Here is a 27,261-nt window from a genome sequence, read left to right on the forward strand (position 1 = left end):
CGCACAGCTTGCTCCGTGGCGAGAAAAACGCCGCACACCAACGCTGATCGACGCGAGGCCTTCGGGGCGACCGGAACTTCGACGCACGGCATCGCAAGGACAACGCCGCCCGACTTCCAGAGAGGAAATCGACGCGACGCCTGCCATGAGATCGAAACTTCGACGCACAGCCTCGCGGAACGACGCGCAGCCGGAAATCAAGCCGAAGAATCCACGCACAGACCCCGGGACATCTGGTAATCCCGCGACCCACAGAAAGAGACTGTCCGCGTGCCGGAAAACGACACACGACTTCCCCGCGTGAAAAATAACGACGCAAGTCCGTGTGTGCAGGGGAGAAATCGACGCACACACCATTTTTCCACGTATCTCTTCTTCTGCTGCCCTTTGCGGAGATTTTCCACTTTAAACCAGGTACTTTGTGCTTGAAAGAGACTTTGTTTGCTTTTTAAAGACTTAAGACACTTTATATCACTTTTCAGTGATATCTCTACAATTTCACATTGCATCTTTATTCGTTTTGATCTGCAATTACCCAGATAAATTTTATATATTTTTCTAAACACTGTGGTGTATTTTTGTAGTGCTATATGGTGTTATTGTATGATTTATTGCACAAAAACTTTACACATTGCCTTCTAAGTTAAGCCTGACTGCTCGTGCCAAGCTACCAGAGGGTGGGCACAGGATATTTTTGGATTGTGTGTGACTTACCCTGACTAGAGTGAGGGTTCTTGCTTGGACAGAGGGTAACCTGACTGCCAACCAAAAACCCCATTTCTAACAACACTTTAACCAATAGTAATTTAGTGTGGCTGGAACAGAGAAGGCAGAATCCAAATAATTATTGCCCAGGCCTTCGGACAAAGAACAGGTTTTAATTAAATCACCTTGCAAAATATCTAACAAAAGTATATGTCCACCACTGAAATAGACTTAGATAAAAATATTACAGTGGTGCCCTGGTGTTTTTGGTAGCTATCTGGAAGCCCCCCCAAAAGAAATTATTACTTATTCCATCTGCTTTTATGGTAGGAAAAAGCTACCATAGCTTAGTCAGTAAAAGGGGGACTTTGTCAATGCAGGGACATAACACTATGAAACATCAGCCATGCCCCACCTTTGGGCATTACATAAGTATAACTGTGAATGCCAACACAATAATTATAAGCATATTGTCAAAAGTCGGCTTTCATACATGTCATAACAGGTTCCTTTTACATATGTTTGCTACAGCTTGTCTCCCAGTAGTTCAGAGCTGCATTGTCACACCTTAAGTCATGCTCCAAACACCACTTGCGAGTGGCGTAAGCCTATAAGCAGCCCATGTGACATTTAGCTTCCATGCCACAGATCCACAACCTGCACCAGATTACTGTGGCCTTAATTAAAAGTTAAATGTGCCTATTGGGTTAGCTATTCTTTACTGATAGTTAGGAGATCTAAGCATATGCACGAGGAACTATTTAGCAGTTTTCCAGTGCACAAAATCAAAGAATGCAAATCTTGTATCAAAGCAGAAACATCTGGGGAGCCCATGCACAAATATTAACTGCATACAGTGGGATTATTCCGAGTCTAATACTTTTATATGGCTATTTAGGATTATTTGGTCTAACTGCAGCATAGATCCTTTTTGATTATTGGTATCTTTCTAATCATTACATTTTACTTTTAACTAAACTGGGTTGTAAATTTAAACTTATTTATTTCTTAACTGTAATGTTGTTTTGTTGTTGTACATATGCATATGTACTTATCTCTGCTAGTGCACGCTACCAGGGATGAAACAGGGATTTCTTACAGACGCTTCATTTTACTTTTAGGTACCATATAGCTTTGACTGTGTGAGCGCTCAGCAACGGCTCATAACAAGACTGACACATCTCTCTCCCACAGTCTAAGAGCCCCGTTTTCTGTAGCGTCTCTGCCCGAGTGAGGGTCTTTTTGTAATGTTAAATTATGCGAAGAATGTTTGTATAACGTTCTGTAGGGAAAACGGCATACATGTTAAAGCTTCTGCTGTTAAAAACAGGTACAATTTGCCAAATGCTGATCATGTTTAGCACATTTAAACTACGTTTTAATGACCAAATTTCTAAGTTTAAAAAGTCACTCCCTATTATGGACCAAAGAATGCAATCACACAAATTATACAATTGTGAGGTCAGGGCCGATTTTCTTACAAGCAAACCGATCACGTCTTCCGCTGCAAATTCTTACTTGTATTGCAGCCAGCTACAAAGCCCGGGACACTCTCAGAAAGAGACGTGGATGTGTTATTTTGTCCTTCTGGACCAACTGACATTCCCTTTTGACAGGATCTCAATTTATGCAGATCTTGAAAATGGAAAAAGAAGAAGGACTTACCAACTGCTATTCCTGGTGGCCCTCCCACAAGACCTCCCATGAAGGCTGCTGCACCAGCATAGAGTGCCCCCCTTGTTGAATGCTTCACTGCAGCCTTAATTTTATCAGTCTCAGCAACATGGCACAAAAGCTCCATGACAGCTTCTACCTCAGCAGCCGCCATGGTGAGGTAAAAGGTCCCCTAGAAAACAATAGATACAGAACTTGTCAGCATCTTTTGCAACACCAGATAACTACCTCATTATTTTGTATCAACAACTAGGAATATGTGGTCAAGACAGAACAATATGAGGTACGAAAAGGTAACCTGCTACCAGACTGTAGTTTTAGGATTTAGCACGAGTAACTGAACACATCTCTGTAGCACACTAAACCCCTTTTACAAAGTGTTCGGCTTATTTCTAGGCTTCAAGATAAAGATTTTAGCTGCTTGAGAAACGCAGTCAATGTGGCCTTCTCTAATAGGTGAAGCGATGGTTTGTTCCATGTCAGGGTGATATGCAAAAGACTGTTCTTGCTTTGGAGCTTAATTTCAATGTAAGGAAGATGTATAAAAAGAGCCTTGTAAGTGCTGCATAAAACACGCACTAGAGAACCCCTTTACACCAGCAGCCATTGCATAGACAGACATACTTTTATATGAGCAAAACTTTCACAGCAACATGATTACTACCTCAACCTGCCATAAACCTGACATGACTCCAACAACCACATTGTACTGTACGGTAGCATTTAAATAGCTTTTCATCCCCTTAACCCCTTCGCTGCCAGGCCTTTTCACCCTCAGGTGCAAGGCCTTTTTTTTGGCTATTTGGGGCAGGGCGCGCTTAGGCCCTCCTAACTTTTTGTCCATATAAGCTACCCACGCCAAATTTGCGTCCTTTTTTTATAACATCCTATGGATTCTAGAGGTACCCAGACTTTGTGGGTTCCACTGAAGGAGACCAAGAAATTAGCCAAAATACAGTAAAAGTTTCGTTTAAAAAAAATAAAAATTGGAAAAAAAGGGCTGCAGAAGAAGGCTTGTTGTTTTTTCCCTAAAATTGGCATCAAGAAAGGGTTTGCAGTGCTAAAATCACCAGCTTCCAGGAACAGGCAGACTTGAATCAGAAAACCAATTTTTCAACACAATTTTGGCATTTTACTGGGACATACCCAATTTTTACGATTTTTTGTGCTTTCAGCCTCCTTCCAGTCAGTGACAGAAATGGGTGTGAAACCAATGCTGGATCCCAAACACCTAAACATATCTGAAAAGTAGACAAAATTCTGAATTCAGCAATGGGTAATTTGTGTAGATCCTACAAGGGTTTCCTACAGAAAATAACAACTGAAATAAAAAAATATTGAAATTGAGGTAAAAAAACAGCCATTTTTCTCTACGTTTTACTCTGTAACTTTTTCTTGCAATGCCAGATTTTTGAAAGCAATATACTGTTACGTCTGCTGGACTCTTCTGGGTGCGGGGATATATAGGGATTGTAGGTTCATCAAGAACCCTAGGTACCCAGAGCAAATAAATGAGCTGCACCTTGCAGTGGGTTTTCATTCTATACCGGGTATACAGCAATTCATTTGCTGAAATATAAAGAGTGAAAAATAGGTATCAAGAAAACCTTTGTATTTCCAAAATAGGCACAGGATAAGGTGTTGAGGAGCAGTGCTTATTTGCACATCTCTGAATTCTGGGATGCCCACACTAGCATGTGAATTACAGGGCATTTCTCAAATATATGTCTTTTTACACACTGTCTTATATTTGGAAGGAAAAAATGTAGAGAAAGACAAGGGGCAATAACACTTGTTTTGCTATTCTATGTTTCCCCAAGTCTCCCGATAAAAATGGTAGCTCACTTGTGTGGGTAGGCCTAGCGCCCACAACAGGAAGTACCCCAAAACACAACGCGGACACATCAGATTTTCCCAAAGAAAACAGAGGTGTTTTTTGCAAAGTGCCTACCTGTGGATTTTGGGCCTCTAGCTCAGACGTCACTTAGGGAAACCTACCAAACCTGTGCATTTCTGAAAACTAGTGACCTAGGGGAATCCAAGATGGGGTGACTTGTGGGGCTCTGACCAGGTTCTGTTACCCAGAATCCTTTACAAACCTCAAAATGTGGCTAAAAAAAAAAAACTTTTTCCTCAGATTTCGGTGACAGAAAGTTCTGGAATCTGAGAGGAGCCACAAACTTCCTTCCACCCAGTATTCCCCCAAGTCTCCAGATAAAAATGGTACCTCACTTGTGTGGGTAGGCCTTCTGCTCGCAACAGGAAATGCCCCAAAACACTATCTGGACACATCAAAATTATCAAATAGAAAACAACCTGTTTTTTTGCGGGGGCACCTGCGTTTTTGGTCCTGGGCTCAGCAGCCATATAGGGAAACCTACCAAACCCAGACATTTCTGAAAACTAGACACCCGAGGGATTCAAGGGAGGTGTGACTTGCGTGGATCCCCCAATGTTTTCTTACCCAGAATCCTCAGCAAACTTCAAATTTAGCTAAAAGAAAATCCAAATTTTTCACACATTTCAGTGTGGGATCACTGCACCGGGACAAATTTCCTACCACCCAACGTTCCCCTTAGTCTCCCGGTAAAAATGATACCTCACTTGTGTAGGTGGGCCAAGTGTTTGTAACGGGGAAAGTGTCAAAAACACATCGAAATTGCAGGGGAACCAAAGTGGGTCCAAAAGGGCAGTTTGAAACTAAACATTATTAGGCTGACAAGTGCAGCAGAAATGTTGTCAGTATAGATGAGACAATGCTGGGTTGTAGGAATTTTGTGGATTCCTGCAGATTCCGGAAGGTTCCATCACAAAAATGTGGGGAAAATGTATACTTTCCAGCAAAGTTGCAGATTTGCAGGGCATTGTGGGTAAGGAAATGGTGCGGGGTGCATGTGAAGCACACCACCCTGGAATCAACTAGATGTTTAGTTTTCAGTTGTGTCTAGGCCTTGTGGATTTTTCTACATGGCAGCGTCCCAAAGTAAAAAAAAGTGCAGCCCTCACCATTCCAAGTGGGACGATTTTGAGAGTTACCAAGCTCTCATGGCCCAAACGTAAAACAAAAACCCAAAAAATCAAATGTCCTCTTGCTTGCCATGGGATAAGATGTTTTAGTGTGCGGGGGAGAGCTGAATGACTGTTAGCCCCTTCAGATCGGGTGAGGGCATAACCAGGCCCATACTGGTTGGTAGTCACCACCCCACTATTTTTTTTATTTCATGGCATCTAGTAGACTTTCTGCAGCACTGCCCCCCCCCCCCCCCCGGGTGTGGATCGGGATAATTGCCCCATCTGCCCATTGGTGTCCAGAACAACTTTGGCCCCATTTATTTGGGCTGGGGGTATGGCCATAACCCCTCTTATTTTGGAGGAAAAAAAAAAATCTTCTCTGGTGAGCTTTGTGCCCCCCTTGGGGGCAGATGGGCCTTCCAAAAATAGGCCAATCTACCCCCAACGGGGGCAGATATGGCCAACAGTAATGTGTCCCCATGGGGCGCGACCCTTGCCCAAGGGGCTGTCCCTCCCCCCCAAACAAAACACACACACCAATCCCTGATGTCTAGTGGTTTCTGCCCCCCTTGGGGGCAGATGGGCCTTCCAAAAATAGGCCAATCTACCCCCAACGGGGGCAGATATGGCCAACAGTAATGTGTCCCCATGGGGCGCGACCCTTGCCCAAGGGGCTGTCCCTCCCCCCCAAACAAAACACACACACCAATCCCTGATGTCTAGTGGTTTCTGCCCCCCTTGGGGGCAGATTGGCCTCACAAAAATAGGCCGATCTGCCCCCAAGGGGGGCAGAAATGGCCTAAATACAATTTCCCCCCCAGGGGAGCGACCCTTGCCTAAGGGGTCACTCCCCATACCTAAAAACAAAGTAAATAAAAAAAATAAAAAATAAAAATATATATATATATATATATATCTCTCATCTCTATATCTCTGGTGTCTAGAGGTTTCTGCCCCCCCAGAGGCAGAAATGGCCTAAAAATAATATGGACCCCTAGGGAGCGACCCTTACCCAAGGGGCCGCTCCCTTTATTAGAAAACACAAAAAGAAAAAATCCCTGGTGTCTAGTGGGCATTTCTTCCACCCCCCCCCCGGGGCAGATCGGCGATCTGCCCCCAGGGGGGGGCAGAAATGTCCTAAGCACAATTTGCCCCCCAAGGGAGTGCCTAAGGGGTGGCTCCCTGCACATAAAAGAAAAAAAAGAATTCCCTGGTGTCTAGTGGGCATTTCTGCCCCCAATTATTTGGCCCCCTAGGGAGCGACCCTTGCCCAAGGGGCCGCTCCCCTCAGGTAAAAAATGTTTAAAACGAAATTCCCTGGTGTCTAGTGGGCATTTCTGCTGCCCGATCGCATAGCGATCGCATAGGCTCAGAAAGCCTTTCCTTTCTTCCAATGTCTCTCCCGCCCCCCTCCTCCTGCTAAGCATTTCTCTTCCGCATCGCTTGAGGCGACCTCTGATGAGACATCACTGGGGGGGGGGGCCACAGATGGGAGCACTAGCGCTTCCTCCGTGGGCCCGGTGCAGGACGAGGTGGTCCCAGGCACACGGGAACCGTGTGCAGGGACGAGACCACCTCGTCCAAGGCACCGAGGGGGTTAATGAGAGAACAAAGCAATCCAGTTCACATCATGTTCCTCGCTCACTTTTAGTGAGCATCGCAAATATGGTACGGTTTGGCCATTAGCTAAATGGGAAAGATTTGGCGGTTAAGGTAAAAGACCTACTGAGATGATAATCTGTCAGTGTAAATGCATCTCTTCATAAAGGCTGACAATGTGGTGGCGGTGAACATTCAAACTAGACAATACAGAGCAACTGTCATGGAGGAATTAAGGTACTAGATTGTGTAACAACTTAACTGCTGGGGTAGTGACCTCGAACCCCACCTTAAACGAGCAGCCAGTGAATTGGCTCCCTAGCAGTACACATCACTCTTTCTTAACCCATAAACAGGCCAAATCCTACTACCATTGGCCATTTCAGATATGATCAGAGAACAAGTCTGCCTAACTCTATTTTTAAAGCATTTAATAGTCCAGCCCTGTGATAACTGGGGTACCTACAATGATAAGACATCTGATATAGCAAAAGTGGCAGCAAGATCTTCCTAAGGAGGGAGCACTGATAAATTAAATTATTCACTCAAGGATAGGTTTTGGTTGCAAAATCATTTTGAAAATCGCAAATTGCTTCTATGTGCATCACCTTCCTCAAGGTTCCAGCATTAAAGGAGGGGGTGGGGGAGAGAATGATACTAGTTTTCTCTATAATCCATTCTCAATAAACTGAAGTAAAGCAAGACAGACAAGAGATGGTTGTCACCAGTGTATAACCGCACCTAAACACTGTGGAAAGTTTGCAGGGCTGTAGGAGTTAATGGGACACACGAGTGGCCCTTTACAAGACACCAAAGCTAACTGCAGCTATTTTGATGGGCAAGGACAAGAAATCACGCAGCAATGGAGCCGGTGGGTTGTGAAGCCAAAATCGAAGCCCCTTGGGGTGTGGCCCAGTTATGTGCATGTGTGTCCACTCAGTCAACTAGTTGAGCAAGGCTTTTATTATGGCCATGTGGAATGGTGTTTTGTTTTACTGCTGACTCAGCCAAAATACAAACTCTGAAAGGAGTCGAAAAAAAATCCCTGGAATGCACCTCTTAATCTGAAAAAGACATTTATTATATATTTTTGCAAGGCTCGTGAAGGAAGGCCTATATAAATCGAAGAGTGTACTTTTAAAATGTGCAACAATGAAGTAAGACCACGTACAAGGAATCTTCAATCTATAAACAGCAAATATATACATGCAAGGATACACTTATAATGATATATATTTTTTTATATTTTCATACCCAATGCACAGCAAGTAATTAATAAAAATGCATCACCGTAGAGCCTGTCTGGTGCTTCACCTTTCTCCTGCCAGTAAGTCATTGACCCTGTTCGACTGAAATGAGAAAGAGAGAACTCTACCCTCACGGGAAATATATTAGGTATTCAACGTCTAAAATCCTGATTAAGGTCTCGGAATCTCCCACTGTCGATCTGGGTCTCTTATATATCTTAAACAAACGAGGAAAGGGCTTACTGGAAAAACCTCTCCCGCAGCGCAAGAAGTATTAAAATATGCTGGCTATTTTAGGTCAGGGTTGAAAGAAACAGGTTGGAACCGGCCATTTTACCAAGGTGTCTCTCCCAAGCCTAAGCCATTCCCTGCTGTACCATAAACATTATTCTAGTACATCCTTATCGTGCTGACTGTTTGACTCCTCCATGTTATGTCCTAGCTCTTCGGTGAGAGAAAAAAAAAAAGAACAGGCAGAATAGAAAACACGTTGCATAACATGTTTTAAACGGAAAAATACTTGCACCTTTAACATGGCAGTGAAGCTAAGGATAAGCTGAATACAAAATGGAGTCTGCAACTGCTGACCACTAGTGTGACGGTGGACAGCTAAGTCAAATGCAAAGTGGTGCGACAGAAAGCCAGTGGTCAAAACACCAATATCACTACAAATGGTGAGGACAGAATTTGCCCAGCAATTGGATCGAAAACTACTAAAATGTCATACTAAAAGGTACATTTTAAAGCTCGCAAAGTACCAAGCTTTGAAATAAGAGCTTAAAATCAAGGGTTTTACTCCAAATAGTAGGCAGGTTAGTGTAATGTTAGCATAGCCCTAGAAGTGTGTAGGAAACAAAGGGCACTACAATGTTACTCTCCTAGTTAAATGAGAAGGGACAGATAGCATATGTATGCACAAAAGGATGTTTTATCACCACATGCAATCTCATAATATAAGCAAATGCTAGATTATATATAGGGCTCTCGGTTTCCATATTTATTTAATTGATAGACGCATACTCTTACTTTGACGTCTATTGTGTTTTAGCTACTTAAGCTGCCATATATTACATAACAATACACCCACTCTTAAAAATTGCCATTATACAACAAATTCATGTTAACATATCGCATTATTTGAAGAAATGTAACTCTGTTTTTTAATTTCCCATGCTGTCCATTTGCTCAGCTGTGGGCACGTAGGTCTATAAATTCATGAAAGACAGCACAGAGAGTCACTTAAAAGAAGCCCAATTTTCTCTCTCTATCCACTTTGAAAAATAAATGCAGAGAGAAAACACATTGTTTTCTGAATGTATGTATGCATGTATCTGTAAAAATGGAAAACTGGGAGCTATATATTAGAATGCATTTATTTATTTCTGGTTAATAAACAAGCAGTGCTGAATCCATCACATGAATACAAACTTGCTTACATTACGTCCAGTGGATACATAAAGATTACATGCGGTGCAAACAAAATACACATTCAAGAGGAGGTTAAGCGGGGAGCGGGCATCAGGGTAACAGACCAGCAGACAGTGGTGGCAATGGAGGGGCAAGACCTAAAATAACAGTCCATCAGATGATCAGGTATGAGGCTGACATAATGACAATGCACAGCTACATTAGATGTCGTCAGATACATCAGAGTCCAAAGTTAAGAGGTAGGTATGAAGGGGCGCCCAAATGTACTTAGGCCTAGATGTTTGTATTTGCAATGAGGCGTACAGTTCACTAGTAGTATCACAGTGTTGTCTTTCAGCCAGTCATCCATGGTGGGTGCCCTGTTGCTACCCTACAGGAGGGCTATGCTCCGCTTAGCTGAAAACAGTGCCATGGCAGTGAATCTCCTGAAGCTTGGGCTCAGTGGTTTCACATATCCTAGAAGTGCAATGAATGGATCGGGATCGAACTATGTTCTATCATAGTTGAAATCAAGGCAAATATAGCCCACCCAATATGAATGGATAATAGTACAGTTCCAAGTTAAATGCCCAAAGTCAGCATTATAAGTTGCACATTTCCACAGGGATGTGAGAGGTTAAACTGTGCTAAAGCCTTGGGCTGGTGAATGCCTGATGTAAATATGTATAGTGAAGTAGTCTGTGCCTAATGTTAATGGATACCAGGTTTGTGTGCAGCAGTAATGCCAGGTTTTGTCTGGTATGGGGTATTCCAAATCGCGTTCCCACGCTGTTAGCGATTGGAGTGCACGTATTGGCCTTAGTGTTATGCAAGATTCGTAAAGGAGGGAAACTGGTACTCTCAGTGGTCGATATCACTAAAGTCAGGGGAGGAAATTTAGCCAGTTCCTCATGACATACAGGCAGTTTTTCATGCAGGGAGCTGTTAAGGCAAGGGCAGACAAATTTGTCCATGTAGGAAGCAGTTCTTGCAGCCTTAAATGCAGTGTTCATGTTTATCTTGCTGTTGGTGAAGAGGTCTCCTATGGTGCACAGCTGGTGAGCCAATAGCGTGCTCTGTACGAGTACCTCCTGGGTCAATGGTAGCCATGGGTTACTTATGAGGACAACGCCTGGGGAGTATAGAAAATCAGTACCCAGGTATCCCCAGAGTCTGGACCATGCCCAGTAGGTCGTAGAGAGTGTGTGTTTATCTGAGGATTCACGCTGTAGTCCCGGAGGTAGAACTGAGGACAGTAGGAGCTGTTCCGTCCGGCCCAGCTCTGCTTTCAGATAGGGGAGTCTAGGGTCCTGGTGGTATCAGTAGTAGGAAAGTGGCATTGCACCACCAAGTAATACAGTTGAAGATGTGGTACACCAAAACCGCCCCCTTCATACGGGAGGGTCAGTGTCCCCCCATTTAATTCTGTGACATCAGTTCGCCCATATGAGCAGAATAAGAAGTTGGTTAATGCAATTGGGATGTTTCAGAACAAATCTAGGAAGCGGGGAGCACTATCATCTGATAGCATTACGTGCTGCAATGGACAGAGGCAATTTGATCCATCTGTCTATCTGAGTAGCGAGTTCATAGACTGCAGGGTTATAATTTCGGCAGATCACCTCCTCTTTCTGTCTATGCAGGATAATACTGAGATACTTGGGAGGAAGGGCCACACAACAGTGAAGAGGGTATTCCAGATCACATTGGACAGTGGGGTCTGTGAGTGGGAATAGCTCAGATTTACTCTAATTTATAAAGAGACCGGAGAGAGGCCTGTATCATATTATATCTCAGATGATTTGGGAGAGGGGCTATGGTGGGAGGGAGGTCTCATATGAATAGTAAGATGTCATTTGCATACATGGATGCCAGGAGTGGTCTTTTGCTAAATCGTACCCTCTGTGCATATGCCTTTCCTGGAAATGTCGGGCATGGTTTGAGTCTAGGGCAATGATAAAAAGAAAAGGGGGAAGGGGGCACCCCCGTCGAGTACCTCTGGCTACAGGAAAGGCATTGGTGAGTTGGTCATTCACTCTGTTGGACCGTAGACCCAGCTTATCAAAGCATAATAAGGTCACAAAAGCCTTGGGGCACAGGGTCAAGACTGATTTGCATGTGGCAGAGTCCAAACTGGGGGGACGTGGCGAGCAAAATAACAATGGATTAAACACAGATCTGTGAACGGGGGTGAGTATTTGAAAAGTTTCAAACACTCCGTCCGTCCATCATTTTGTTTTGTGATGTTGCTTTGTGCTCCCTAAGTGGCTAGGGTATATGCCCAGACACGGGTCCCTTGCTCGCTGCGCCACTGGATTCAAGCTAGCCTGGCTCATGAAGGGTGATACCCAGAAACCGGTCCCAGGATGCTTGTTTCCTGTCCACGGAGGACCTGGCCTGGCAGTTCGGGCTGGACTGTTCCCATGAGGAACAGGGTCAAGACTGATTTTTATATGGCTGAGTGCAAACTGGGGTGATGTGGCGAGCAAAAATAACAATGGATTTAACCCAGATCTGTGACCGGAGATGAGAGTTTGAAAAGTTTCAGCACTCCATCCATAATTTTATTTTGTTTTGTGATGCTGCATTCCCAATTAAGTCAAGGTCGCCATCTGGAATGGCCATTCCAAGTAATCAAATGCTTTTTCAGCATCAAGGAGGGCGACCGCAGCTGGGTGATTCAGAGAGATTTGATTTAGGACTGCAAATATAGTATTGAGGTTAATAGCAGTGGAGCGATACTGCACAAAACACATTTGAAGGGGGCAGATTATTTGCAGGGGAAGACATGTCGCAAAGACTTTAGCCAATATTTTATTGTTGTAATTGAGAAAGGACTCTGCCTGAAAGAGGAGCACATGTGGGCTGGCTTGCCAGGTTTAAGGAGAAGAGTGATGACAGCAGGGTAGGGGGGAGAATGCTATCTTCAAGAGCCTCAGCATTTACCTCTAAAAGGCGTGGGACTAAAACATGTTTGAATGCCTATATAAGGCCACCCAGGCCGGGGACATTGGTCCCTCGCAAGGCGTCAATTGCCTGCGCAATTTCCTTGTGTGTGAGGGGGGATGCCAAAAATTGTTGCTGTCCATCCGTTAGCTATAGCATTGCTACCTCGGTTAGGTACCTGCCAACTGCCTCAGAGTCACCCATCGACCGTGTAGTGTATAGTTGCTGGTAATAAGTTAGGGTTAGTTTGGCTTTACTGGTGCTACCTATGGCAGTCGGTGCCCCTGTCTGTAAAAAGACTCGTTATATGGGTGTTCTAGTAGTTAGGGCTTAAGAGCAGCACTAGGTTGCAGCCTGGTCTTTCTTCCTCCCCATAGCACTGAGCAGAAGCATATTTACATAGCTAGGCCAGTTCACTGTCAGTCAGGTCTTGAAATTCCTGCAGCAGAATTGCATGCCTTTGCAATTGGGTGGTCTGTGCACCATCTATAGTGGTGGAATCAATGGTCCATAGTTCCCTCTCCACTCGGGTCAGGTCACTGCAGATGCTCCTCAGGACCCCTGCATGCTTAGATATGCAGACACCCCATATATAGGTCTTGAAGGCCTCCCACAACGTAGCATTTTTGGTGACGGATCCAGAATATTCATTTATGGCGTTAGGAATTTGGATTTAAATACAGCATCATAGAGTGCATTTTCTTGGAAGTGCCATTGTCAGGGCGCACATTCTGGGTGCAGGATGTTCAGCGTGGTCACAACAGGGCTGTGGTCCAAAAGAGTGCGGGCATATGTGCCACATCTGATGGGCATCCTTCTCTGGCTAAGATATGAACCAGTAATCTATACGGGCCCAACTAGCATATGGGCCAGAGTAGAACATGTAACCCTTGGCATGAGGATGTCAGGTGCGCCAGGCATCAGAAAGTTGGCAAGTGTCAATGTCTTGGAATGTGCGCAGGGAGCGAGGTTTTGTAATAGAGGTGGGGTCCATGGATGGGTGACGAACTATATTAAAATTGTCCTCCATCGGAATAAGGTCTGCCTGTAGGCATCCTATCAGGGGGAGAGGGTTTGGTAGAATTCAGGGGAATCAGTATTAGGCACATAAACGTTTACGTGCCACACCGCCTTGCCAGTTAAGGTACCGGAAACAAGTAAATATCTACCATCGCTGTCGGCAACATGCTCGTGATATGTGGATCGAAGAGTTTTATGGATCAGGATACATACCCCTCGAGAATAAGAGCTATTATAAGAAAAAAGTAATTTTGAGCCCCAAGTGGAAGCAAACATGCAATTGTCTTGAGGGCAGACATGGGTTTCCTGAAGGAATAACAGTTTTATGCCATGCCTGTTTAGATAGGATAACCGGTTTCCCCTTCCTAGGGTTATTCAAGTGTCTGACTTTCCAGGTTGTGCACGTCAGGTCTAAACCCTGGGTGCCCTTAGGGTGGTGGCCTGCATATTGTGGTGGGAAAATAATGTCAGGTATGTGGCAAAACTGTGTACTATTGGGAAGTAGTGTATAACAGGAAAGCATAGGGGAAAGGAAGAGGAAGAAAAAAAAAAAAAAACCACACACCACACAACACGACCCTTCCCCCCTCCCACACCAGTTATGCCAAGAACTGGTGAATCCCAGTCGAACATATACATATATACATACACACACACAAGAAATTAAACATTACAGTGTACACCTCGGTTGGGGGGGTGATGCCCACTTTAAACAAGTGATCGTTACTGGTGATGGTTTGTAGTCATTGTTCAGATACAGCAGGTGAATATGAATAGATGAAGTGCACAACAGAGTTAACAGCTACAGTTGTGTAGCATTCCAAGCAGCAATGGAGCATGGTGCCATAGTGTAGGCCATCTTAGTCTGGTGGGTCACGCAGGGTTGCAGAGGCAGTGAGTGAGGGATCTGAGGTAATGAGTCGTGAGGAACCACTACCCTCTTTTCAGAACTGGGCTACTTCCGCAGGGTTGCTCAATATCTGTTGTTGACCATTAACCTCTACGCAGAAGTGCTTTAGGTACAGCATATTGTACCTGAGACCTTGCTTTCGAAGGGTGCTTTTGACATCGGAGAATTTGAGTTTGGCCTGCTGTACAGCAAGTGTAAATTCCAGAAACGGGGACAGTGTTGAGCCCTGTTATTGAAGGATGCCCTGCTCCCAGGCCAAGTGAAGAGCTGTGTCCCTGTAGTTGAGAAGATGCGCTATTATCAGAGGGGCAGAAACCTGTGTGCTCTTACCACCACAGAAGTGTCAGTGAAATCTTGTTGGCTGAAGAGCTTGGTAAGTAGTTTCTCCACAAAGATGTCCTGGTGTCCCATGTTGGCCACACTCATGAATCTAAGATTATTGTGCCTAGATCTTGCTTCGAGATCTTTGTATTTCGCCATTGCGGTTTTAAGCAGACATTCTACCTTTACCAGGCGTTTCGTGATGTTGAAAGCGTCATCTTTCATTTCAGAGATTCTACGTTCTGCCCCATCTAGGTGAGTAGTAAAGTAGGTGTTCCCCCACATGATCTAGATGGCTGCTAAGGGAGTCAAAGTGAGTGTCAGTTGCCAGGAGCCGAACATGCAGCTTGGCCATTATGGCGGAAGTGCCATCAGGAGATATGTTGGCAGAGTTAGTGTGGGGAGATTCCTCTGTGTCAGAGAGGGAGTGTTGATGTCTTGGTCCCTTGACTAGGTCAAAGGCCAGCTTCTTTTGTTTGGGGTTGCTGAGCCCCATCTTCCCTGTCTGATGGATAGCTGAGGTGGGTAGGGGAGTGTAGGCACCAAGCCAGTGAAGGATAGTGCCACTGAGTGGGCCATGAGGGAGGTCGCAGTGCGAATCAGGAGGTGCACTCAGGCACATGAGGCAATATGCAGAGTAGATCAGTCTGCAATAATCCACCGGCGTGCACACCCGCTATTGAAAAAACTAAATCCCATCAATGCTAACATAGCTTTACAATTTTTTTCGCACCATTCATCACTCCTTAAAATGAAAAAAATTTGAATATCCGCTTAACCAGTGTAGGAGGCTGGCCTGGTTTGTAGTGGGTCCCTAAGGTACTTAAACCCTTTACCAGGTCCAGTTATCCCTTATTAGTGAAATGTAGGCAGTGTCTAGCAGATTAGGCTGTCTAGGGGTAGCTGTAGCAGAGCAGCCAAGGTTGAACTAGGACACATGCAAAGCTCTTGCAATACCACTAAAGTCACACTGTACTTATACACAATAAAAGACAATACTCAGTGTTACCAAAAATAAAAGGTACTTTATTTAAGTGACACAAGGCCAAAAATATCTTAGAGGCAATATTCCTTCTGGAGGTAAGTATTATACACAATATATAAATGAGTAACCAAAATCAGGTATAGAATAGTGCAAACAGTGAAAAACACAATAGATTGCAATGGGCCTAGGGGCAACACAAACCATACACTAAAATAATGGAATGCGAAAGTAGAATTGCCCCCTAGGCAAGTGTAGTGTGTAGAGGGGCGCTTGGAGTGTAAGAAAACACCAAAGGTAAGTAAAATACCCCACCCCAGAGCCCAGGAAAACAGGAGTAAAGTACAGCAGGTTTCCTCAGAACACACTCAAAGTCGGATTGAAGGATTATGCGAGAACCAAGCAAAACTGCAAGAAACCAACAATGGGTTCCTGGACCTGAAGACCGGTGGAGAGAGGAGCCCAAGTCCAGAAATCGATGAAGAGTCCAAGAAGAACAAGAGCCCCTGCCCATCTGGAAGATGGTGCAAAAGTGGATTCTCCGGTTGGAAGAAAAGTACAGAAATGCACCAAAGAAGATAGCTGTGGGTTCCAGCTTGGTGCAAGAGGTGTCCCACGTCGAGTCATTGGATGCAGGCTGTTTGCATCACTGGATTCCACCAACAAGCCTTAGTTCACAAAAGAAGGTATTTTGTGTCAAAGAGGAGCTGCCTGGGCCTAAGAGCAACATGGGGGTCTCAACTCGGACTGAGGAGACAGAGGGGGCTCTCGGCACTTCAGTGGGTTCTGTCTGGTCTTCTGAGGGTTCTCTAAAGTGCTGAGCCCAGCGTAGCCCAGGTCCCCAACACTCTATCCTGTGAACGCAAAGCTCCCTGAGCTGTTCTGTGTAGTGCTGTGACGACCACACTTTGCAACTCCTTTGTCCCTATGTCCAAGGACTCCAGTGGGTGCTGCCTGGTCTTCTGAGGGTTCTCTCGAGTCCCTGGACTTTGGGACAAAGGAGTTGCCAAGTGTGGTCGTCGCAGCACTACACAGAAGGATCCCACGCCGCCGGAGAACAGCTCAGGGAGCTGTGCGTTCACAGGATAGAGTGTCGGGGACCTGGGCTCCGCTGTGTACAAAGAGCTTTTGGAAGAAGTGCACAGAAGCCCAAGGAGCTGCAGAAGACGCGATGCACAGGGGTACTGTCTGGCACGGGGAGGCAAGCCCTTACCTCCACCAAATTTGGACAGCTGGGCCTTTGGAAAGTCAGGATCACTTTGGCCCACCACCTGTGTTCCAGGGATCACGCTCCTTGACAGGATAGGAATCCCAGAGTACTAGTAGTTGTCACAGAACGGTACCTGCAGGAGCAGGGAAGTGACTCAGTCACTCCACAGGAGATTCCTTCAGTTCTTCTGGTGCATGGTGAAGACAGGCAGTCCTCAGAGCGTGCACAACCTAGAAACTGTTGCAGTTGCTGGCTGGAGCTGAAGATGCAGGTCACAGTAGCCTTCCTGGATACTATGTTGCAGTTACAGTGGTTCCTGGAGCAGTCTGCGGTTGATCTGATGGTCAGAAGCTGAAGCAGAGGAGTCCTGCAAACCGAATCTGAGAAAACACCCAGGGGAGAGACCCTAAATAGCCCTCAGAGGGAGGATTGGCTACCTACCCAGGTATGCACCTACCAGGAGGGGTTTCTGACGTCACCTGCTGGCACTGGCCACTCAGATGCTCCCAGAGGGTCCCCACGCCTTGGAATCCAAGATGGCTAACACCAGGGACACTCTGGAGGAGCTCTGGGCACCACCGCTGGGGAGGTGATGGGCAGGGGAGTGGACACTCCCCTTTCCTTTGTCCAGCTTCACACCAGAGCAAGGACTGGGTTTCCCTGAACCAGTGTAGACTGGATTATGCAAGGATTTCCAGAGGCTCTGAGAGGATACCCCTCCCATGCCTTTAGTACCTATTTCCAATGGGAGAGGGTGTAACACCTCTCTCCTAAAGGAAATGCATTGTTCTGCCTTCCTGGTATTGAGCTGCTCAATCCCCAGGAGGGCAGAAACCTGTCTGGGAGGTGGCAGCAGCTAGGGCTGCAGTGGAAAACTCAGAGAGCTGGTTTGGCAGTACTGGGGGTCTATGGTGGAGCCCCCAGGGTGCATGGAATTGCCCCCCTCCATACCAGGTTTGGATTGGGGGTTCAGTTCCACAACCTTAGACGCCTTACATGGCCATATTCAGAGTTACCATTGTAAAGCTACATATATGTATTGACATATATGTAGTGCAAGCTTATAATGGCACTCACGAAGTCCGGGGAATTGGCCCTGGACAATGTTGGGGCACCTTTGCAAGTGCAAGGGGGCCCTCACACACAGTAACTTTGCACCTAGCCTTCAGTAAATGAAGGTTAGACATATAGGTGACTTATAAGTTACCTGGTGCAGTGAAAAAATGGCTGTGGAATAGTGTGAGCACTATTTCACTCACACTGCAGTGGCAGTCCTGAAGAAAGGTTTGTATGAGCTCCTTATGGGTGGCAAAAGAAATGCTGCAGACCATAAGGATCTCCTGGAACCCCAATGCCCTCGGTTCCATATACCAGGGACTTATAAGTGGGGGGGGACAAATGCGCCAATTGGAATCGGTATATTAAGTCACTAAACTATAGTGACAAATTTGGTACACAGAGAGAGTGCACATAAGCACTGGAGTTCTGGTTTGCAGAACTCCAGTGACACAGTCAAGCATACTGACAACACATATAGGCCTCAAACTATGAGCACTAGGGTCCTGGCTAGCAGAATCCCAGTGAGACAGTAAAAACACACTGACAAACAGGCCAAAAATGGGGGTAATCATGCTAGAAAGAGGCTACTTTATCACAAACAAGATTCTAAGACTTCTGCTAACTGTGACTTCTGGACATGTAGGGCCTCATTACAAGTGTGCTAGAGTCATACCAGGTAACACTGCATCACATGAGTTGAGGTTACTGCAGCCTGTTAACTCCAGCAATGTCGATTACAGGGTACTCCAAGTGGAATCCTGACGATTTACTGGGAAATCTGGAATTACCGAGTACATCTAATTCTAGGTCGAAATCACCTAGGGATTGCCCACACTGCCACCCAGTTTACTCCAGATTTTATACCTAGTTTCTTTTTTTGAACTGCCAAAAGCTCTGAGGGAATGACAGGTTAACTGCGTTTCTGTAGACGTAATAATTCTAAAAGGCACAGTTACTCATGTGTTATTGGGCCAGTAGCAATCAATAGGCCCCTCGTAATGACAGTCTTATATTGAAGAATACTGTAGGAAGTAAAGCATGAAGTAATAGCTGGGTTTTATTAAACATGTATCTGACCACCATAATGACGCAAAGGCAACAACAACAATTCTGCTCAGTTCAGATGACTAACAGATCTCCAAAGTCACTGAATGAGAAATGTTTGCCACAGTGGATACAATATGCTTGGTCTGAAGTTCAGATATGTCTAAAAGAGTATATAACAAGGCACAATGTCACCACTTTTGACAAATGGTATGCTAACAACAGCAACCTAAGTAGAACATGGAAAAATAAGTTGTCTGCCTTCTTCCCTTTTATTCAAAATGGTTGCAAAAAGCTGGAAGTAGCCAAGAGTTCGAGCCCAGATTATAAGAGTGATCAGGTTGGAAATACAGTTTAAAACATTGTGGGATATGTGTGGTTGACAAGCCTGAATTCTAAGTACTTTGTGTTACGTTCTGAAACAAATTGCAGAGAATAAGGAATTAAGCAGATGTACGGTTAGCTTTGTGAAAAGGCATCTCTTAACTCCCAAAATCAGGTTGTCTAAATAAGGTGGTTGGTTGATCATTGAGGGCTCACGTAAGTAAATTATGGAACTTGATGCCTCTGGAGTTGAGGGAGGAGACGATGGGTCTGATCAAGAGCTAGGAGAAGAGGTTACCCTGTGGCAATGGCAAACCTCAACACCATACTTTAGATCTGCCCATCAGATTTTGACTTGGGAAGACCACTAGGTTTATGCAGACAGTGTGAAACGTACTGTTGTATGACACAACCATGAATGCCTGACCAACAAGGTTGGAACCACGCCTGCTTCTTTACAAATCATGCCTTTAACACGCAAGCATATGTGGTAAAGAAATATGCATGGTAAATTCCCCCTGCCCTGCGCTCTAGCACCAGACACCCCTGCCCTGCAATGCACCCCCTGGCTTTAAAACTACCCCAACCCGCCTGCCCTTAAATCTACACCGACTCACCCGCCCTGAGGCCTAAATCCACAAAACTACCCTGACCCCAGCCCCCTGCTCTTAAGCATACCCTGACCCCCAACCCTAAAACCGCCCACATACCCCTAAAAACAATCCCCCTCCCAAAACTACCCTACCCCACTGCCATGAGCCCTAAATCAACACCCCTACCATCCACCCCACCCCTGCCCTTAAAACTACTGTGTTGGTCCCGACCTGAAGCCTAAATCCACAATACTACCCCAACCCCCTCGAGTCCTAAATTCCAAACACTCCCCAACACTCCCCAGCCTTGAGCCCTAAAACCCCCCACACAACCCTAAAAACAACCCGCCGCCCCCCTGAGGTCTAAATTTACAAAAAGGTTTCATTTTTTTTTCCTCTCCAGCCCAGTCAAGTAAAACCTGGTGTTAATGGACAGAACACAAAATAATGACCCTCACACCATAGGAGAAAACTCCTATATCGTTTGGGCCATTAGATTTCTTTTTCAAAAACAAACTATTGCTTGGGGAGTTTGAAAAAATAAGAACTTTGTAAGAGTTTGTTGGGCATCTGTGACGTCTGACAGTGCAGTCAGTCAAATTATTCGAACAATGACAGGAACTGCCAGGACAGCAGTTTGCGCCAATGTATAGAGGTGACCACTGGTCTGGTGGACATCTCGCAGTTTTGCAGGTGGATAAAGGGAGGGTGGTGGACATGACCCTGTCTATTTTTACTCCATTAGTCAGAGTCCAATTGCGAGCCAAGTACTCTACCATGAAGTATGTGACCGCAGGTTAGAGAGTGGCTGGTCTCTTAAGTTTAAAAGGAAAGTGCTATAGGAGTAAAACAGTGAAATAATCTTCCATTTGATTTACGAAAAGTGATCTATCTGTAGAGCTTTCAGAAGATGTTTTGACTATCTGTATCCTGTTGCATTTGGTGTGCCTCGAGATGTGCTAGAAGCTGGATATCCCAAGGTTCAAGGTGCTTCAGAAATACATTCTGCATGACTTGGTGAAGAGAAAAGGTGGGTTCCCAAAAGCAAAAACAATGTGCGCCAAAATAGAGGTAACGTTCTGAGAAAATAGAAAAGGGTGAAAAGAAAAAAGGGAGAGGAAGAGTGCCAGAAGCAGCTGTAGAGCCCAATCGGACTTTGAAGGGTTCACTGAAAGCTGCATATATCAAGGAAGGGCATATTGTAAGGAATTAAGAAAATCAGTTTCAGAAACCAGAAAAACTTCACACCTCAGACGAGGGTCTTCAGGAATGAGCACTGAGGCATAAAGATCAGCAGAGGGAGATGCAAGTATTAGAAGAGTGACAAATGAATCAGAAGAGAGATGACTGCATTGATCAAGAGTAAAATGTGAAGCTAGAAGAAGGGAGAGAGACAGAAATCAAAAGAATCAAAGCTAGTATGCAAAAAAGAGCAGATATTGTGAGATAGTTGCAGACACCAGAGTGGAGGTAGCAGGGATTAAGAGAATGAGGTACAATTAAAAAAAAAAAAAAAAAAAAAACTGAGGTACAGGGATGGGCAAAGAGATGCAGGGATCACGGGAGATGTCATGTTATATTCATTAAACAAGCATTTGCAATGCCATAGATCTTGCCTTTGTAAGAGTTAGAGCTATTGGTTATTGTAAATCACAGTGTCTTTTACCTATGTGTTTTGGTTTGGAGTGCAGTAGATGTATGCAAGGTGCCACAGTAATCCTTCCAAACCTGTCGCTGCAGGAGAGAGGACACAATGTGGCTGCCATCTTGGGAGTGTTTTTGCCTCATTCCTACAGACTGGCTGTGATATTAAACGCAGGAGTCCAGAGGGTGATGGGAAAGCACTCTGTGCTTGTGACAACGACTGTGGGGGTATTCGAGGAGATTCCTCTTCAAAAAGGAAGCAGTCCTATTTGAGCGCTGTTTAAGACAGCGCTTCCAGCAGTGACATCTGCAAGGTTGCAGCAGTTGTGAGGGGACTATCATCAAAGGCATGACACCAGTGAATTCAGAGAGGAGGAAGTGATGGAGTTTGCTCCACTTTTGTGTCCTATGATACTCTGCTCAACTCACTGTGGCACCCCTGGGTTCACTTCTTTGCGATACAGGGTTAGGAAAATGGCAGCCTCTACTAACTGAACTGTATTTGAAGAGGCCCAATTTACATTCAAAGGTTAGATGTTTTTTGTTATCAAGCTTGAGGCCATCACATGCTTGGGTCTGGAGGCACGACTCCTTTTCCACCATTTTGAAAACAACACCTTTATCTTCTTGCCTAGAACTAACCTATGTGCTTGGTTGGTGACCTTCTGGAGGTTGTCAGGAACATGTGCTATCGCCTTGTGTTAAGCTCTACTCAAATCAGTTGGTTAATGCACCCACTGAAGAGGTCGTGACAGAATGAGAACGTCACAGATTACAACCCCGACATATCTTTTTTAATTTCCTAATCTCTGCAAGGTCAGTGCAAATGAATTATATCGATTTTGTTAAGAATGGCACCTGCTTTGAAGGGCTACGAGGTGGCAGAACCTGTACTATCAAGAGCTATTTCAAATTAAAAAAAAGTTATTTATTCCCAGACTGCCCGACACGCCCCAGACAAAGAACCCTAGGGGAGAGGATGTAGTTTAAGGGCCAAAGCTGCCAACTTTGGAGCTGGGGAACATGGATCGAGTCTCTAAACTGGCTCCTGTGATTCTGGGCAAATCACTTAATCTCTTTTTGCTACCAAAACTGAATGTGTTTTTGTAGAATGTACCCAGTGCTCATGGAAAGCGCTGTAATACCTTTGTATCGGGATCACACTATATAAAACTGCAAAAACGTCTAAGAAGTGAAGTGTCTGCTGAGTACAGTCAACCTAGCATAAAACAAACAAGGACTGCTGCTCTCCCTAAACGTCCAGATAGGCAAAAGTGTAGAGATAAAATTAAAACTGACCAAAACATTAGCCTCAGGGAAAAAAAACAGTAATTACTAATTCTCTGTTTTTAGTGCAGAAGACCAACACTCTAAAGAGCATCATAAATTTGGACGGGGTATAAACTAACAAGAAACGTTAAAAATCCCTCCTTTCCATAAAAAGTTAAGTAGAATATGATAATCTCTAGTATTCTAAAATAAGGATTTCTCCTATCCTACCTTACAAAAGTGAAGTTTTAGGACCAACATTAAGCATGGAGTAAACAGACTATAACACAAATCACCAGAGAATACTGTAAATCTGCTGTTCTGTACATATCTATTATGTACACAGTGACTGGTCACATTATGAGGGCAGAGCAGAACTGGGTAGTATTTTCTGTGCTACTGAAAAGTCTAGAATGGCAACATAAAAATCGGATGCCAGATTAATAAGGATAAACAAATGCCCTGCACTACCAGGCACGCTGGATCCAGCTAAAGAACGCCACCAAGTAATCAACATAACTCCACAAAGGAAACACAGAGGGGCCAGTCCAATTAACTATGATACTAGATTAACCTACTCAAGATTTAACATTTGTAAAATATCCTTCTATGAACTGAAACACAAGAATTTGACACATTTTCACTACATAAAGACTGCTAAGGGTAACTGAATTGCCGACTCGGAGCAAACTAGAATTTAACATCAGCACGAGTCATGAAAAAAAAGGGGGAAAAAAACAACAACAAAAACACACTATGGATCATTCTTTTATTGGGACATTCAAAGAACAACAGAAAGGGAAGCCAAGATGTGTGTGCCACCAGAAAAGGAGAACACAGATACAAAAAAAAGTCACTTCACAGAAACCGCCAATATTGGCACTTAAAATGTTTAATGTATGATTATTGTGCATAGCCTAAAGCTGTAATTTGGCATTTTTTGCAAGAAATGTCATTCATGTCAGTAAAGCATTTTGGTATTTTATTGAGCAAAAGCAGCATCATCGACGGTTGGAATGAGTGTAACCCCTGCACTTGGCCCACTCCAACCTGTACACATCCCACATATACATTTATTAATGTTATACCAGTCGAGTGCTTGTGTTCTTCCGTTGGAATTCTTGACCGCAGTTCTATTAACATGTATTTTCAATACTCTGTGTCATAAATCACAGTGACCAGTCACAAATCCCGATGACAGGGTCATAATTCATTCTTACAGTGTCATAAAACAAACATTCTGACGGGACCATAAATCACAGGATATGCAGTCCATTAATTTCCTTCGAAGTTTGTGACTTGTAGTCCTAGTTTGAAAACCAGTTAAACGGAACTACAAATACCAGAATGCAATTAAACCGAAACTGGATAAACTACCCACGTACGAACCTGAGAAACAGGAGAGTTCAGGGAGAAAAGAAACGGGAAGGGCTCCGATTAAGAAACCGGTCGAACACCCCCAGTGCCCTTGTTTTGATTCTTTTTCAGTACCACCCTCCTTCAAAGCAAGGTCACGTGTGTTCGTACACCTTAAGGCGGTTTGCATCTGCCTCTCCCAGTGCCTATCCAACACACCTGCCTCTTTCAATCTCCCCTTCGACGTTTCCCTCTCACCCGCCCCGACTACGTCTCCTTCGCTCCAATTCCAGATTTTCTCTCGGAGCCCCCACCTCATGTTACTCTCTCCTATCGGCCAATCAATTGCGTTCACCCCTGCTCTTACTTGTCACCGCAGGACTATCCCTTCCAATTCTGGTTCCCACTCTCCTCTTCTGCCGGCATCACATGCCCTACTCCAAAACGCACACCAGCATGAACATTTAGAGGAGGGGGCGGGGCCGGGAGAGGCTGACGACAGCTACGGGGCGGGAACAATAGGGATCCGTCAGCAATTAGCGAGGATGCGTATAAAATAAGCCATCGTGGGCCAGTCTTCCTGCCAAACAGTTCTACCCGGAAGTACAAAGCTAGTACAGCTGTTCGGTGAACTTGATTGGCAGCGTCTCCTAAAATTCGATTGGAGAGTTTACCCTGGCGTCCCTAGCAACCACTCATCGTCTCGTGACCGTCTATGCTTGCAGAGTGCAACGTGTTCTCCATTGATGTGATCTTGATTGTTGCTTTTGTGCTTTGTGATTATGTGCAGACCTGTTGCTGAAGCGCCTGTGAAAGCGGCTGGAATACGTAACAGACATAAGATCATTTTACCTGTCTTCGTCGGCGCCGACCTTATAACACGACCTTCACTCTCACGCATAACGACGTCTTTCGCTGCTAATTAAAATCAAGTTAAATGAAGACAGCACAACGAGTCCACCAATACGCATAACTTTATTTGGAATGCACCACCACGACCAGGGAGCAAATAGGATACATGGTATGGCCAGTCCCTGACGTTTAGCAGGCTCTTCCCATTCTCGGTCAAACGTGAGAAAAAGTACAGGAAGAAGAGGGTGGGACTCTAGGATTGTGGTTAGGAAGATCTAGACTTGGAGTAATGGTCGGGTTACTTACTGGTAATTCTATGTCAGGACCGGAGGCTTCGGATTCTATCACAGGACCGGAGGCGAGGATTATGCAGATCTTTCTTCACTTTTTATTAAACAGCAAGTTCAAAGTCAAACAAAACATGAACAAAAAACTACAAGTTCCATGAGCCCGCCGCCATGGTAACGAGTATCCAATGAGGTGCACTCCTTCATGTTGGTATAAATATCCCGAAATGCGTCACACTTCCTCTTTCTTCACTGCTGCGAGTCAGATAAGTGCCTTTTTCTGCCTCCGGTTAGAAGTTTGTTTGTTGGCTCGCGTTACTGCTTCAATTGTGTTTTCCGTGTATTTAATTGTTATAGCAACGTTCGTTGCTACGAGCGGTCCGGAACAGACGTTTCCGCTCGAGCGTTTCATTTTTCTGTTTCGCCCTCGTCGTGTTTAAATACGCGTCGGACCCACCAGAGGGCGCGCGCGCTGCGTTTTTCAGCGTCAGAGAGCGTGTTACTCTCAGCTCTCGGCGCTCGCACCTCGCGTTTGTTATTTTCTTTAAGAATTGAGGGTTTTTACCTCAGTAGCACGTTTTCGTGCCTCTGGTGCAGTTTTTTCCCTACCTGTGACACCCGTTTGGGTAAGGATTACCCCATTGGGAAGGCATTATTTCTTGACTTTACTTGAGTGACAGAGAGGGTAGGGATTTACCCTATATATTATATATATTTTTGTTGGGTGTATACTCTGTCCAGTCCTCATTATGCAATCCTCTCAAGTGAATGAACCCTTTACCAACATGTCCCCAGGTGAGGGTCCCTCTCACCGTACCCTTCCCCCTGGGGTGGACGCTTTATTTTCACAGGCTATTTCTCACGCTTTAGCCCCTCTTAGGGATACTGTAGCTAAACTTACTGAACAGGTGTCCAGGGGTACGGGCATGTTTGGTGTGACGGGAGCGGAGGGTGATTCCTCTACCCTTTCGGCTCCCAGGAAAATGCGCAAGCGCGACGCGGGGCACCTGGAGGATGGTGAGTTTTTATCCAACCCCAAGAGTGCGCGCGCGCATAAGCGCTTACCCTCCCGGGAGGGCCGTTTGCCCGGGGTAATGGGTGACATGCTTCACCACCTATGGAACCCTGATTTGGGATCCCCTAAAGGCTTCATGGGAGGTTCAGATGAGGACTCATCATCTTTGGATGACGACTCAGGTCGCCCTTGGCGTCCTGGTGCTACCCTACCAGATCCTTCGGATCACGGCGATTCTGACTCCGATATGTTTGAACCGGAGGGTATCTACCATCCGCGTTCCTCGGAGTGACGTCCAGACCACAAGGTAGCTGAATATGTCGCCAGCAAAATTAGGCAACCTCTGGACAAAGAGGTGCGAGCTCGTCTACGGGCGGAGTGCCCACGCCCGTCTTTATCGGATAAGGTCGCTTTTACGCCTGACATTGACCCTAAAATGTGTACGTTTTTTGCCAAGTATACCAAGGATCCCAAAAAAAAGGGATTGATCGCTCCTGGAGGGCATGCCAAGATAAACTTCTTGATGTGTTAGGTCCCCTCACACAGATTATTCAATTAGCGGAGCGTGCCAAGCAAGCAAACACTCTCCTTCAGACAGACATCATAGCAGGATGGGCTCAGAGAGCTGTTTGTCTCCGGGGCAACGCGAACTGTGCCATCTCTGCAGAAAGACGCAGGTCTTTATTGATCAAAATCGACCCCAAGTTAGGGGAACTGTCTAACTCAGAGGCAGGGGCTGTTGCCCAAGGCAATTTATTTGGCGTCCCTTTTGTGAAAGAGTTAGG

At 45.1% G+C, this 27,261-nt stretch overlaps 1 protein-coding gene across 6 annotated transcripts in view; it reads right to left on the reverse strand.

The window, feature by feature from the left end:
• Positions 1-24,912, reverse strand: part of C12H19orf12 (chromosome 12 C19orf12 homolog) — a 172,598-nt gene extending 147,686 nt beyond the window's left edge. For 5 of the 6 annotated variants that reach the window (XM_069216743.1, XM_069216746.1, XM_069216744.1 and 2 more), the window contains exons 1-2: positions 3,526-3,621; positions 2,371-2,551 (exon numbers count right to left, since the gene is read on the reverse strand). In XM_069216743.1, coding sequence (XP_069072844.1) covers positions 2,371-2,551; positions 3,526-3,618 — 274 coding nt within the window. In that variant the 5' untranslated portion in view covers positions 3,619-3,621. Of the gene's footprint in view, positions 1-2,370; positions 2,552-3,525; positions 3,622-24,689 lie in introns of those variants that run through there. The other variant, XM_069216747.1, reaches the window with a different exon arrangement.
• Between the last annotated feature and the right edge of the window lie 2,349 nt (positions 24,913-27,261).

Source organism: Pleurodeles waltl, chromosome 12 (genome assembly GCF_031143425.1).
Source record: "Pleurodeles waltl isolate 20211129_DDA chromosome 12, aPleWal1.hap1.20221129, whole genome shotgun sequence".
NCBI lineage: Eukaryota > Metazoa > Chordata > Amphibia > Caudata > Salamandridae > Pleurodeles > Pleurodeles waltl.